The sequence below is a fragment of the Acipenser ruthenus genome, chromosome 9 (assembly GCF_902713425.1).
Source record: "Acipenser ruthenus chromosome 9, fAciRut3.2 maternal haplotype, whole genome shotgun sequence".
In the NCBI taxonomy this organism is placed as follows: domain Eukaryota; kingdom Metazoa; phylum Chordata; class Actinopteri; order Acipenseriformes; family Acipenseridae; genus Acipenser; species Acipenser ruthenus.
This window is the reverse complement of record NC_081197.1, coordinates 38,534,235-38,548,472: the sequence shown is the minus strand read 5'-3', so window position 1 is coordinate 38,548,472 and position 14,238 is coordinate 38,534,235. Positions and strand designations below refer to the sequence as shown.

The window sequence follows — 14,238 nt, the reverse complement described above, 5'->3', positions numbered from 1 at the left end:
CACAGTCCTAGTCTGTGGACACAGTAAAGCAGCCACTATACTTATTTGTCAATGCAAATAAGAGCAAGTTTTAGCAAGTAGCACAATGGCTACACATGAAATGAACAGGCTTATGTATTCCTTATTTCACAAAGTCTTAATGTTCTGTACATCTATCTAGGTGTGATGTGAAAAGAAATGTATTTCTGTTATTTTATTTTAGGCTGTGGCATTGTATGCATTTAGTGATAGCTTTGGGATCTTAGATCACTCTTTAAAAATTGAAGTACATTATTTTTTCACTATTAATATTGAGGTATATTTAGATTGGGGATATTCAAAGTTGTCTGAGCATCATGCTGTAAATGCTGATCAAATCATAAAGCCAAAAACACACATGCACACTGTGCATTAACTTACTATTAGTCACATCTCCGTAGGTTCTGATCACATCACAAGAAGGTAATGCTATCAGAACCTGACAGTTCGGGCACATTTGAGAAAAAAATAAAAATCAATTATGATTGAGAAACACAGGCAGAGCTGGTTTTAGGGGATTGCAACCCAGGGTTCCAGGCCATAGGGGACCCCACTAGGTTAGTTAGGTCTTATCTACAGGGTAGTGAAAAAACATAAATTAGTCTAGTTCATAACTAGTTTAGTTCAATTTTACAATTAATATAAAATTGTATCATTACCTTTTAATAGGTATATAACACTAATTAGGCCTACTGATCTTTTAAGTTTGCATTCTGAATTTAAGTTGTTTATTTCTTATGTGAAAGTCCTTTTTTAAACAAAGGAGAATGGAAGTCATCCAATGTGTGGGTGGGACAGAGGGGCTCCCACGAGTCTAACGCCAGCTCTGAACTCAGGGGCAACATGATTAAAAACTTAAAATAAACAAAGACACTCCAGGTTTGATATCCATGTGAATGCTCATTGATTAAGTGCCACTGACGTAAATGAACATAGCCTCTTCTGTTGTGGCAATGTTTCATTTTGTGTATATTTTGTGTTATGTGAGTGAATAATTCTAAAGCTATTTTTGTGTGGATTATTAGACTGCTCTTTAACATTGAACATGGACTTCAGAAATGCACATGCATGCATAGTACTCAAACCTTATTGAACAGCTCCACCTGGAGTTATACACTATTAATCCAAGACTGCTGTACTTCTCCTTTACCTATCTTTGTTGACAATGTTTTCAACGCACCTTTCTTTCCACTGAATGTTGTGTGGAAGAAGTAACAAATAAATTAAGACAGGAATACAGTTTTGATGAAATGTATAATTTGTTTTTTACTTCAGTTGTTTAATAACCCTTCTGAGGCTTACATTATTATGTGATGTTGGTGGCAATCTGTTCAAGGAAACCCTGTCCTCAATTCAATTTAGAAAACCATGTCTCAGTTTAAATAAACAAAAAAAACTTGAATTTTGAATTTGTCCTTCAGTTTAGTAGCACTCCGTTTTGATAACTTTCCACAGAGCAGAGACAGCAGCTACACATAGTATAAATATGAAATATTTACTATGGAAGTGTTAATCTTTTATTTAAACTATCATAGGTTAATTTTGCAGAAATAAAAGGTCTATTGCCACATTCATATATATATATGAATGAATTTAGGATATATAGACACACACACACCTTCCATGGACTAAACCAGAATAAAATAGCTTCCAAAAAATAAAATTGCACAAGTGGACCTGCATGGGACCCGATACACATGGGAGAAAAAATGAAATGTGGCATTGACAAGCTTTGCAAATATTCCTTACCCTAAAAAGGGGAAACAACTTCCATAGTAAATATTCCATTTTGGGGTGTGACTTGAAGGCAAAATTCTCAAAATGTGTGACCCTTGTCTTTTGGGTTCTGAAAATAAGAGCCTTCTAAGCCAACCAATCATGGACCAGATATAAAGCAAAAGACGTTCAAAAATTTAAATTCTGTGACCTAAGGAATGTCTGTTCTCCAAATACCTACTACACTTGGCCAAAAGATTGCGCTAAAGTGTCTTTGCACCATTACTCTGGATGTACAGTACCTCTTATGCTGTAGCAGTTGTTCGCAAACAGGAAAACAAAAGTGTATGAGCATCAAATAGGAAGAATAAAAAAATAAATATAAAAAAACACAACAGCAGCAAATTTACTTTCATTTCCAGGCTAACCTACTTTATTTAATGCAAATTATTACAGTACCAGTTAACTTTTTTTTTTTTTTTTTTTTTTTTTTTTAAACCAAGTCACACTGAAGAACAAAATGGATTTATTTACAGGGAAGTGGGGAAAAAAACATTAAGCATACTTTCACAGAAAAAAAAAAGTTTATATTTAAAATGAAATATAAATTCAGTCACAAACAGAGGCATTCAAGTAGTAATAATGTTATACAGGTTTTGTTTTCATCGACAGCTTTTTTCACAAGTGTATGCGATAGTCTGTATATAACCCACAGTCCTTTATTTTGTAGACATGGAAATGGTCACACTTTAGTTTTACAGGCCATGTGATCCAATAGCAACACATCTATGAGTGCGAATTTTACAAGCAAGCAATATTTTATATCAGAATCACAAGAGGAGCTACATGTTACTTAGCCCTTTGAGTGCTGCTTGAATGAATGTACTTCAATGAAAAACAAATTTAAAAAAATAAAATCCAATAGTAACTATTATTGCCTTATTCTATTATCGGAACACATCCACCTTGGAAACAGGACAGAGTGGAGAGGGTGCGGCTGAACGGACACGAGCGGTCAATCTGATAGAAAAACATTTAACCAATGAATCCTAAACAACTGAACTTGATAACTCTGGGGAAAGATCAGACTGGGGTTAACTTTTAAAAGATAAAGATTGCCCCAAACTAAACAGGCTACCCATCCCACAATCAATACTGATACCATTGGCAATAAAAGAGCACATGTGCTTTGACACCATTTTACTAAGTGTCAAAAGCGACAAACTGTAAATAAATGATCTGAGGTACAATAACTAAACTGCTAACAGCCATTTACTTATTTTTGTCTTGTTTTTTTAATGAAAATACTAGAACAAAAAAACTACTGCAATAGTAACAATATACAGACCCTTAAATTAAAACACCAAAATTACAGAAGGCATACTGTGATGAAATTGGTTAAACCTTTCTGACACACATTAAATTCACTGAACAATCCAATCCAATCCAATCCAATTTCATAGCCTGGAATGATGTGCTCAGATTGTAAAAACTGGACTGAAACCATTTAAATTTGTTTCTTCATTTCAAATTCTAAACTTCATTGGCATAAAAAAAAAAAAAAAAAAGTTATATTATATATATATATATATATATATATATATATATATATATATATATATATATATATATATAATATAATTAACAAAACAAAACAAAACATTAAAATCTAAACTAAAATCCCTGTAAACTACACCAGGTAAATACAATTAGACCTACACTTCTACAGCACTCAAAGGGTTAAAAGGGACAAGAAAAAATATATATATGTTCAAACATTGGATGCAAAGGCACTCCAAACTAGATACACTAGACATTGCTAGTTATTATTACAATAATATAGCCGGCACCTACTTTACAGTAGCTTTAAAAAGCTAATCTACATTTTGAATAAACAGATTTATTTACCCTGATTTTTTTTTGTTTGTTTTTGCTCCTAACAGTTCTTGGGTCCACATATTTATATACCGTACACAATTTAAAAAAAGAAAAAAACAAGTCTGAATTTGGTGAGGAGCAGCTATAATACACAAATAAAACTGGTAATAACTTTTTTTTTTTTACTTCATGTTGGTTATTTGTTCTTTTAAAAATACATGGTATAGGATTGTACTGAATGAAAAGCAGGATGTATACCATAACCCACATGGATTGAAGCTCTGATTCCTTCACTACTGCTTGGATCAGTTAGCTATCACAGCCAGCACTGCTTGGATAGCAGCAGTTTCTTCCTCCATTTTAATTCCCTCAGACTTTTTTTTTTTTTTTTTTTACATGGTGGAGATTTATTGCAGAGCTACTATTTTTAAATAAATGTTTAAACCAGAAAATCATGATTGTTGGCTTGAAAAATAATTGTATAACAATACAACAGTAGTGGCCCTTGGAAAGGTTTCCTGCCACCTCTTTGCTGAGGGCTTTTCAGAAGCGATACCTAGGTAGTACTCCAAAACATGTACTACTGGAGTAAAGAGTAACCGTTTGTGTTCTTTAGAATGATCCTCACTCTTCTCTGCATGTTCTTATTCGGGAGCTCTATGTACCAGGTGGATTACATTGTTATACAGTAATAAGCAGCTTTACATACTACCACAATTTCATTTCACATATGTTCACTAGATTTAGAAGGTTACTTTGTTGACTCCTCCACATTTAAAAAAAAATGTCTCTTAAGATGGTAAGGATACTAGATTAACTTTAACAATACTGACAGATTTCTTTTGCATGCTGCTCAAACTGTGCATACAATTCACTCGGAGCTACAATCTTTACTCTTTTTAGTTGCATACTATCTGAACTTGCACAAAAGTTGTCTCTCTTTCCCCCAAAAGAACCCTATGTGCTTCTACTGAAAGGCATGTTTCAGATAAGCCCAACTACCCCCCCCCCCCCCCAAAAAAAATAAATAAAAGAAAAAACTGGGTTTGTTGTTTTAGTATGCAACAGCAATGAATAAGGTCCCCAGAATATGGGATTAAAGCATCATTCCTTTATTAAAACCTCATACTAAAAACGCACATTCACCATAAAACTCAAGTCAAATTAAATAAAACTGTCTCTTCCATTTGACTATAGCAGTACAGTATAGTAATAGTGGTGCAGTACGCTTTTATTCAATTTATTTTCTTTCTTTACCATGATATTCATATAAAAAGCAGGTTTCTGCTGACAATCACATGCAGTAATAAATAAGAGAAAAGATTAAAATATAATCTAAAATATGTGACTAACAATGTCAAAAAGAAGAAAAAAAAAAACACATTAAAAGCAACTTGGAAGTCTGAAAATGCAGCAGCCTAACTGAAATAACACTGTTTAAAAACCAACACATACTGTGTCTGCGTTAGCTGTAGTTTTTAGCATCTGACCTACTGTGTTAGTTGAAAGGAAACTAATTTGTATATATATATAAAAATCCTTCAAAACTATATAAAAACTGTATACATATGTATTTATATATACAAAACAAAAGCAAGTAGACATTTTTGGATTCACAAGTCCTAATGAATTACAAAAAAAATATATATTTAAAAACAGCAATTGTAACAATAATAATAATAATAATAATAATAATAATAATAATAATAATAATAATAATAAACAATAACAACAACCACCTAGCCATCCATAAAAATGTCATGAGCAAAAATCCAGGATCCTGCGTTTAAAAACATGGGTCTGCTACCTGTTGGCTATCTGAAATAGACAAATACATTTTTTTTTTTTCTCAAATGTCAAAAAAAAAAAAAAAAAAAATTTGATGATGCTTGTCAATATAATTCTTTTACTCTGTGCTCCTAACCAAATTCAAGCCGTGCACTATTTTATAAACCAGAAATAGAGCTGAATGGAAAACTGTCCTGTTTCCAATGAGGTTCCACAATTCCAGGGATATTAAGGGTAAGAGAAAAGAATAGCGTCTGGGGAAAGGAGAAAGGAGAAATGAGGGTGGTGGTTGATATCTTGTTTTGCAGGTTGAGGGTGGGTTGCTACAATGTTGTCATAACTTCAATAAAACAATTGTCAAGGGAGAAAAGTGTATATACTGCTCCGCATTCCTCCAAAATCCCCTTGATGAGCACAAAATGAAAATTGTATTTATATGTTCTATTACAAATAAAAAAAAAAAAACATTAATGACCAGGGCTTCTCTCTCAATATTTGTTTGTTTTTAGGTTTGATTTATTTGCGACTCAGATTTGGCTCTGACTCCATTCGTCGGTTTCAGGTAGAGTTTGATGCAGATGCTGAAGAAGCTGCGTTGGTGGTCTGGCCACGATCTCCTGCGTTAGCTTCTGTAGAAAAAGAAAAAGAAAAAAAAACCTAAGGTTAAGCAAGGTCTTTGTGGTGCTTCGAGGTAGGCAGTTGTTAAAATGTAGTATTTAACTCTGCAGTAGTGTTTTAGCTATGATCATTGGACACGTTTAACCAGTTGCTATCACTGTCTTGGTTTTGAATGGTTTGGCTTGAGAAGACCAGAGACTTCTGATAGGCAAGAACAAGCCAATGAGGAGAGCCAGTTATTCATACTTGGCGGGGTGACAGAACTATAATATTCATTCATAAAGCTATAACAGAAAATTTATCTATACAGTATGTTTGTCAATGTATGTTATTTATAAAAACAAAAAAAATGTTTGATATCTTCTTTATCTTTGTTAAACAAGTCAGCAGTTCATGAATAAAATCTAGAAGGATACCTGTGGATGGTTTCACTCAAATGCAGGTGTGTTCCACTCACCTGTGGATGCAGAGGCATTTGTGGGGGTTGAGGTGGTGGCCTGATGCCGTGCGTGAGCTGGGATAAGGATTGCAGCCAGGGAAGGGTTGCTAGACAGCTCTGTTGTGGGGGGGGGGGATGGGATAAATACATACATAAATAAATTAAACCTTTGTCAAGTATTAAAATAGCAGCACATCTGGGTGAGCATATTTGAACCAGTACATGAAACAAGGGGAGGTATTACAGAAGCAGACCCATTTGAGGGGGGGAATAAAAAAAAAAAAAAAAGAGGCAATTTCTTTATATATATATTTTTCTATGTGTGTATAGATTGCAATTTATTTATTTATCTCTTCAAAGGGGAAAATGTGTTCAAAGGGTCTTGTGCTTATGTCAATTTAAATGACCTACAAGGTCAATACAATTGTGTGGCTGCTGGATGCCATCTAAAATGGTCAGTAAGGGGAAGACTGCTATTTCGGCCACTAGCAATAACTAGCTATTGACTGGCATTGTAAAGGTTGCCACACACCAGACGCGATGCGATTTTTTAATTGGGCGACAAGATACTTTCACAGCGACTTGACCACACACGCCAAAAGCAGCACAGAGGTGATGCGACAGGTTTGAAAACTGCCAGATCTCTACAACTATTCAGAATTGCTATTGACAACACTATGATCAAGACTGGTACATATTCATCAACATGATGTGGAAATTATGTGCGTCTTCTCCGACGGTATGTCAACATATATGGCAATACATCACACACCAGGCTTAGGCAGTTCTTTCAAAATGGACTCCCATACATTGTCTTTCAAATCTGTATCTTTATAATTGCGATGACCTTTGTCATAAAGCTCTGGGTATTTTTCCACGGCAAGCATTATTGTTTCCTCCGTCATTTTGGATACTGCTTCACCCTGCTGGAACACGTGCATTAAAGTGATTGGTCAATTCCCTAGTTGTAAGTCCAAAACCACAAAAAATAGGATTCAATTCTATTTATTCTGTGTCGCCCTGGTGTCGCTCCTGCGTCAACTGTGGTGTGAAAGTATAGCTTCTATTAATTTTGTCACATCGCTGCACAGTTTCGCATGTCGCATCACATCTGGTGGGTAGCAACCTTTCAGCCAGGGATATTCAACCCTGGTCCTGCAGGGCTGCTGTCCTCCTGGTTTTTGTTCTAACTGTACACTAAATTAATGAATTGGGTTTAAGCTTCTAATAAGCTTCAAAATAAGCACTTCATTGGTCCAATTAAGTAATTTAGAGTACAGTTGGAACAAAAACCAGGAGGGACAGCGGCCCTCCAGGACCAGAGTTGAGAAGCCCTGCTTTAAGCTGTTCCTTACCTTGAGTGGTGAAGTTGAAGAGAGAAGGTTTCTCCCGTCCGTTTGGTAGCTTGACATTTGGGTCCCGTAGCTCATCGAAGAACGAGTGCGCGCACGCCTCTAGTGGTGTCAGGCGGGCAGTGGGGGTGTACTCTAGCAGGTGGCTGCACAGAGCAATGGCCTCCGGGGGGGTCCGAGGCCGGAAGACCTGGAACCGAGCGACAGAAGGCTGAAAATTTGTCATTGGTAAGATAAGTATATAGACTACGGAAAGCAAGTCAATTGTGACATTAAAAGAAAATTTAGAATGAACAGAAATAAACAAAAAGAATGAAGTGAGAAACTCCCTTAGCTGACAAAGTTCAACTCTGCAACAGAAAGACTACATTTAGCCTTCCAATCAAGTAGAAAAGTAAACCCACTGGGTTAAGAAGCTCATTCTATGCAGAACCTTACATAGATAGAAACAGGTCTGACTAAATTTACTACAGAATGAACCATGTCAGGTACCCCCACCAAATAAAATAAAAAACCAAAAACACAAAGGAAAAAAACAAACAAAAAGAACCCACACACCCAACAATTATTTTATGGGCATTAACCCAGGTGACAACTTTTCTTGAGGGAAATTGCACACAAAAGGTTTTCATGTAGGATTGATCCAATATGACACTAAACTTTAAGAAACTACCCTACTTACTATTACAGATGCAACTGTTCTAGTTTGTTCTCGTTTGACACCGTGCTGAAGTTGAACGTGAACATATTGGGTAACAGATTTCTGTCATGGCACTTGGATTACAATGTTTTTTGGCAAATACATAATAAAAAAGTACAGTGTTGTACAACGCAAAGAACAAAAACAGACAATGGATACAAGCCTTCTTAAACATAAATCACCTTTCAGATATAGATCTGTGAATGTGTGTGGTGGTAGCTTGATCTCCTACCAATTATCATACAAGTGACAGCATCATCTAGTCTCAGATCTCAATTGCCAATTGTCTTTCAAAAGCTCCAATTATTACAATTTCCATTGCGGTTCATTTCTACTGGGACAGGTGAGCCTGGAGTGAAAAGTCCGGATCTCTAAACTAGCTTATACTGCTCTGGTTACAATGACTACTGCCACAGTCATGTTTTTTTTATTACTATTTATACAAACTTTCACATACTGGGAATGTTTGTAACCAAATCAGAAAAAAAAAAAAAAAAACAACATTATAAGAAGCCGCCAGGTTGGCAGAAATCCCTGCCAGCTTTAATCTAACATTTCAATATTGTTACATACAGAACACTTGACTTGTTTTATGTTTGCACATGTTCCATTCAAGTTTTGTGAGGGGGGGGGTACAATAAGGTCCTGTGCTTATCTTTCTCTTCCTCTGCCACTGTTTCTACAAGCTCAATGTTAAAAATATAAATAAATAAATCTAAGAAAGGTAACTGGAAGCTGAATCTCCTTCCCTCCAGGCGCCATCTGAATATCTGATTCTCATCATACAAAAATAGTACCGTAGACATGTACAGTATGCCACATGTCTGTCCCTTAGGAAAAATCTGATGCTGTCAATTCATCAGCCGTGCTTTACAGCGGGAAAGTATTAACCAGTTATTTATCGAGGACGTTCTGCAAAATTCTGTCTACACAGCACTTCCAGCCTAAAAAGTGCTTCAATTAATGCCAAGTAATGCAACAAGCTGAAACACTATTACAATAGTTAACTCTTTTACATAAAGGGTATTTTGGTACATAATGCCTCAAATTGAATTAAGGTCAGGTAGAAGTGCATTTCTTAGCTCCTGGGTTACTACTACGTGTGTAGTAGAAAAGATGAAAAACATCCTTAACATGTCCTTGCTGGGAGATTCTGTTTCTACACATCCTTACAGAAGATTCAGAAGAAATCAACGGCAAACATTTTGTTTCATTTTTCTGCTCTTGGTTTTGTATTGACTGACTGTTCACCAAAAGATGCAGAGCCATGATTCAGACACAAGTGGGCACCAGAAGCACTGACTATTCGATGTACTCGTATAGTTCGTTCACTGTTATTTTTAAATCTAATGTCTGATCTGTGTGGCTCCAAAAGGTTGGCAATTTAAAGCAGCAGCTAGATTTGTAGTACTTAATATCAGCATTAAATGTACATCGTATTGGGATATACAAGACAAACAAACAAGATTGTGAATGAAAACAAGGGGAAAGGCATACCGGATTGAATTGGTTTGTAAATCGTGAAATAAAAATTTATGTGAATCTGTGTCATCGATATGTGGTAATGCAGTGGTTTATTGTCATAAATGCACACTTATTTACAGTGATCTTGTCTGGATTTAAATCCTTGTATCATGCTAGTGGCAACACTGGGCACTTCTGTCTGATAATCTCTATAATCTCAATTCAAAAGACACTGCAGACTCAATGCAAATCCTAATACCATGTCAATTCCCCCCCCCCCCCCCCCAGACAAGTTTGTCACCAGAGTTAATAGCAGTCTTTCATAAAATAAAACACATAACATGTTTATTTTATACAAAATGGAGCTATTTGCAATTTCTCTAGCACACACAGGAATCGCAGAACTGAAATGGGCAACTTAAAATATATAAATTGTACAAAAGTAGTTGTAGTTTATTATTTTTTACAATTTAATTTTATTTATTATGATTATAATTATTATTGTTATTTTTATTATTATTATTTGTATTATTATTTTTTTTATTAAAGTAAGCCAGTGCATGCCAGTTGTTATAACAATGTGTTGAAAGTAGTAAATGTTTCCTGTACCTGTTGACTCACCTTAGTCCACGGATGTGCCTTAATCTGAGGGAATTTGAATTCAGTGTAATTTGGATTCATCTCTCGAATCTGTTCCCTTGTCGGCGTTCCTAGAACCTGAAAAATCGACAAAGGGAGATTAATAACTATGGGGATAAAGTGGCCTTCCATTCTGACCACTTGAGTTTTACATACAGTACAGTAAAAGTCAATTTAGTTCCCTTTGATCAGATCTCTTCAATTTAAATCAGGACAAAAAAAACAAACTCCAAGATAGTTTGCACATCTATCTATCTATATTAAATATATAAGTAGCCTTCTTATCCAGTTTGGTTATTGGTGGATGTTATTCTGTCCTAATTTCAAGTCAATGCAACAAATATATATAAATATATAAAATTGGTCTTTGGACTGTTTGCCCAGAAACCTCTTGTATTGGTTGCATTCCTTTTTTGGATTTGTCTGCTGTGATGCCCAGTGCCCTATTAGTCTGTCCCCCTACTGGACTGTTGCAAATGGGTTATTAATATTTGTACTCAAGTTTACAGTATATATAAAGAACCAGTTGTCTAATTGGGATGAACTTGGTTAAAACAATCTTAAGCACAAGTTATTGATAATGGAATATCTGTCCATGTCACCCTTACATTTTTACATGTACATACTGTATGGTGGCTGTAGGTGATGGCGATCAACATTATTGTACTAATTTACAGTTTAGCTCGAATTGTGTACAGTTGTGGCAGAGGGTGTATACTGTACTAGCATAGTAATGTGTTGTGGCGATGTGGCCACGCCCTTGTGCGTAGTTTGTGTTATATGTTACGTGTGTAAATGTTGGTGTATTGTAGTTGGTACACGGGATATAAATGGGTGTGTGCAGCACAAGGATTTAAATTGTATAATTATATTTAGGCACGGGATTGCACTATCACTTCACGTGCATTTAAAGTATGTAATAATATGTGAGCACGGGGTTGCACGTAATGAATTCATGTGCTGGGATTCAAGTGAATAATTAATTAGTAATTGAATCCCAGCACAACAGTATATATAGAGACACGTAGCACTCACTCGGGGTTGGGTGTTCGAGAGTGGAGAACAGGTGAGAAAGAGAAGGAGAAACATTAAAGTGAAATAATCTGTAAGTGTTTGTACTCGCCGTGTTTGTTTGTCTCTCCGTGCACCGTTTGTTAAGTGTTTAGTACGTTTTGTTTGTCTATTTTATTTTGGCCTCAAGCGCTGTGTCCTGTTTTGTGTTCTGTCTGTTTAAACCTTTACTTTGTTAATAAACGCTGAGTGCTACCATTTGCACTCATCTTCTCAACACCGTCTGTCTGTGTATTCCTTTCTGGTCTGACGCCACCCACTCCAGCCGTCTTTGTGACATGTGTATGTGAATCATTTACAAAAGCCAGCAAATACATTTCAATGACTCTTTATGCGTCTATATTGCGCAATTCTTAGATGCTGTGAAGCCAGTACATTTGCAGCTGATGGGGAGACAGCTAGTCCTGGATCAGTAATTAGGGCAGTTACACACAGGCAGCTTTGCCAACTTCAATGACAGCAGGCTCAATTAAAATTAAGCTTAATAGCCCAAGTTAAAAACATCTTTATTAAAACTAGACTCAAAAGTATAAAAAAGCTACACAATACAAGGTTGCCATACTGCTCTACAGAATTGTCCTGTCAGTGCAAATCTCCGGTTTTGCTAGCTATTTAAGTGTTGTTGCCTGTTTTAATGGAACAAGGCCCTTGTAAGAATTCTAAATTCATGCCAGAGGTTATTTTAGTGCTCCTCCCACTGTACTTCAATTGCCATTCTGAATTCTCTGACCCAGCGGGTAAATGTCTGATGCTTTTATCTGAAGACAACTCACAGCGCTCCAGCCGGTCCCACAACGTAAATTATCCTATCTTTGACAAACATCTATAGTAGGAGCAGCATAAAAGCTTCCCTATAATTACAGGAAGGGATTGAGACTTGGCAAGTGGACCATGTGCAACTCTTACAACACACACACATTCATGATACAATGTATTAGTAGGAAGCTTAAGTTCTGAACATCAGCTATCAGTATGATGAAGCAGATCACCATCATGAATATGTAAAATGTCTGCGACATACGGAAAGGCTGCTTCGCACATTTCCAGATTTAAAAAAAAAAGATTCAACAACATACAAAACTATGAAATATGAAACAAATACTGAAAAAAAAAAAAAAAAAAAAACCACGTACAATGATGCCATCTGTAATGATAACCATGTTAACCATGTTAGGCGAGGACCCGAACCATTGTGAAACTAGAAAAAAGCAGGATACTGCAGTCAGATATCTGGAAGATGTTTTAAAATGGAGTTGCTTCTGTGAGCAGGTCAGCTTCATTTACTGTGCGTGTATTGACATGGGTTTTGTTTCTCCAATTACTTTGTTGCTGCATTTTGTCAGGAAATTGATTTTAATTCAAGTGTAATGGCTTTACTATAGAGTCATATGTATTATAGTAATGGGGTATAATAAAACCAGTATAGTAAACAAGAACTTTGCATATGTTTTTTGGGGTGCTGGCATCGGGCCGGAGTTATAGCTTTAGTTTTTTGCCGACAAACTATTTTTAAATCCTGCCAAACATCTGTCGCTTTGAAGCCAACATGCTGATTAAATAATTTCAAATTTTTAAAACCATGAGCTGAAATTTTAGTCACACGTAATTTGCATGTGATTCGCGTGGCAACAACGGGGCCACCAGGAACATAAATGAAAGTTGAATGTTTAATATAGTATTTGGCTACGCAGTTCAGTTTTTTCAGTTTTAATCTTTCATTCCGGATTCACCGAAAACAGACTAGGATGTCAAAAACAACCAAGAGTTGATAAAAAAAAAAAAAATCTAACTAATCATACCAACCAAATCACTACTACACAGTTTTACAATGTGCCAGTGATGGATATTGTAAGAGAAATATTCTGTAGCATTAGGGGGATGCACATTTCCCTTTATATTTCATGTAGAGCAGGGGTCTCAAACCCCCGTCCTGGAAAGCTACTGGGTCTGTTGGTTTTCGTTTCAACCGAGTTCTCAATAACTTAAATGCACCAATTGTTGGCTTAATTAGTCAAGATTAACATGTGTTCCAGATCTTTAGCCACTGATGATGTAAAGACACCTATAAAACCTGCAGGATAGGGGCTCTCCAGGACCAGGGTTGGAGACCCCTGATGTAGAGCTCTGGGCACTAGACATGTTGTAGGTGCTGTCGCAGGTGACGCTGAACTAGTTATTCCGTGTAGTAAAACATTGGACTCCTTTGCATGGAGGATCTCAGTAAGCTACAGTGCACGGTTCATCAACTGATTCAGATTCAGTTATGTTAAAGTCTGCCAACTGATGATGTAGGGCATGGCAACAACTGAGTGCCCAAAAATATGAATCACAGTGAGTTTTGACCTCCTTTAGTAATCTGGATGGAGGGCATACCTTGCAAAATGACCCTGTGTGAAGAAAAGGAAATATATAGAAATAATATGTACAGCTAAACGTGTCCAAGTATCTTATAGGAATAAAATCAGACCATGGAAATCCACACCTGTGATGGAGAAACATTGGATCAAGGGACTTCTTGTGGAAACAACTAGAGCGAAACCTGGTACAGAAGCTGA

General features: G+C 36.1%; 1 protein-coding gene across 7 annotated transcripts in view; it reads right to left on the bottom strand.

Moving 5' to 3' along the window:
- Nucleotides 1–2,139: 2,139 nt before the first annotated feature.
- Nucleotides 2,140–14,238, bottom strand: part of LOC117405839 (glycogen synthase kinase-3 beta) — a 58,838-nt gene continuing 46,739 nt past the window's right edge. For 2 of the 7 annotated variants that reach the window (XM_059029948.1, XM_059029949.1), the window contains exons 8-11: nt 10,583–10,690; nt 7,813–8,020; nt 6,476–6,574; nt 2,140–6,029 (exon numbers count right to left, since the gene is read on the bottom strand). In XM_059029948.1, the coding sequence (XP_058885931.1) occupies nt 5,959–6,029; nt 6,476–6,574; nt 7,813–8,020; nt 10,583–10,690 (486 nt within the window). In that variant the 3' untranslated portion in view covers nt 2,140–5,958. The remainder of the gene's footprint in view (nt 6,030–6,475; nt 6,575–7,812; nt 8,021–10,582; nt 10,691–14,238) is intronic. The other 5 variants (XM_059029951.1, XM_059029952.1, XM_059029953.1 and 2 more) reach the window with 3 other exon arrangements.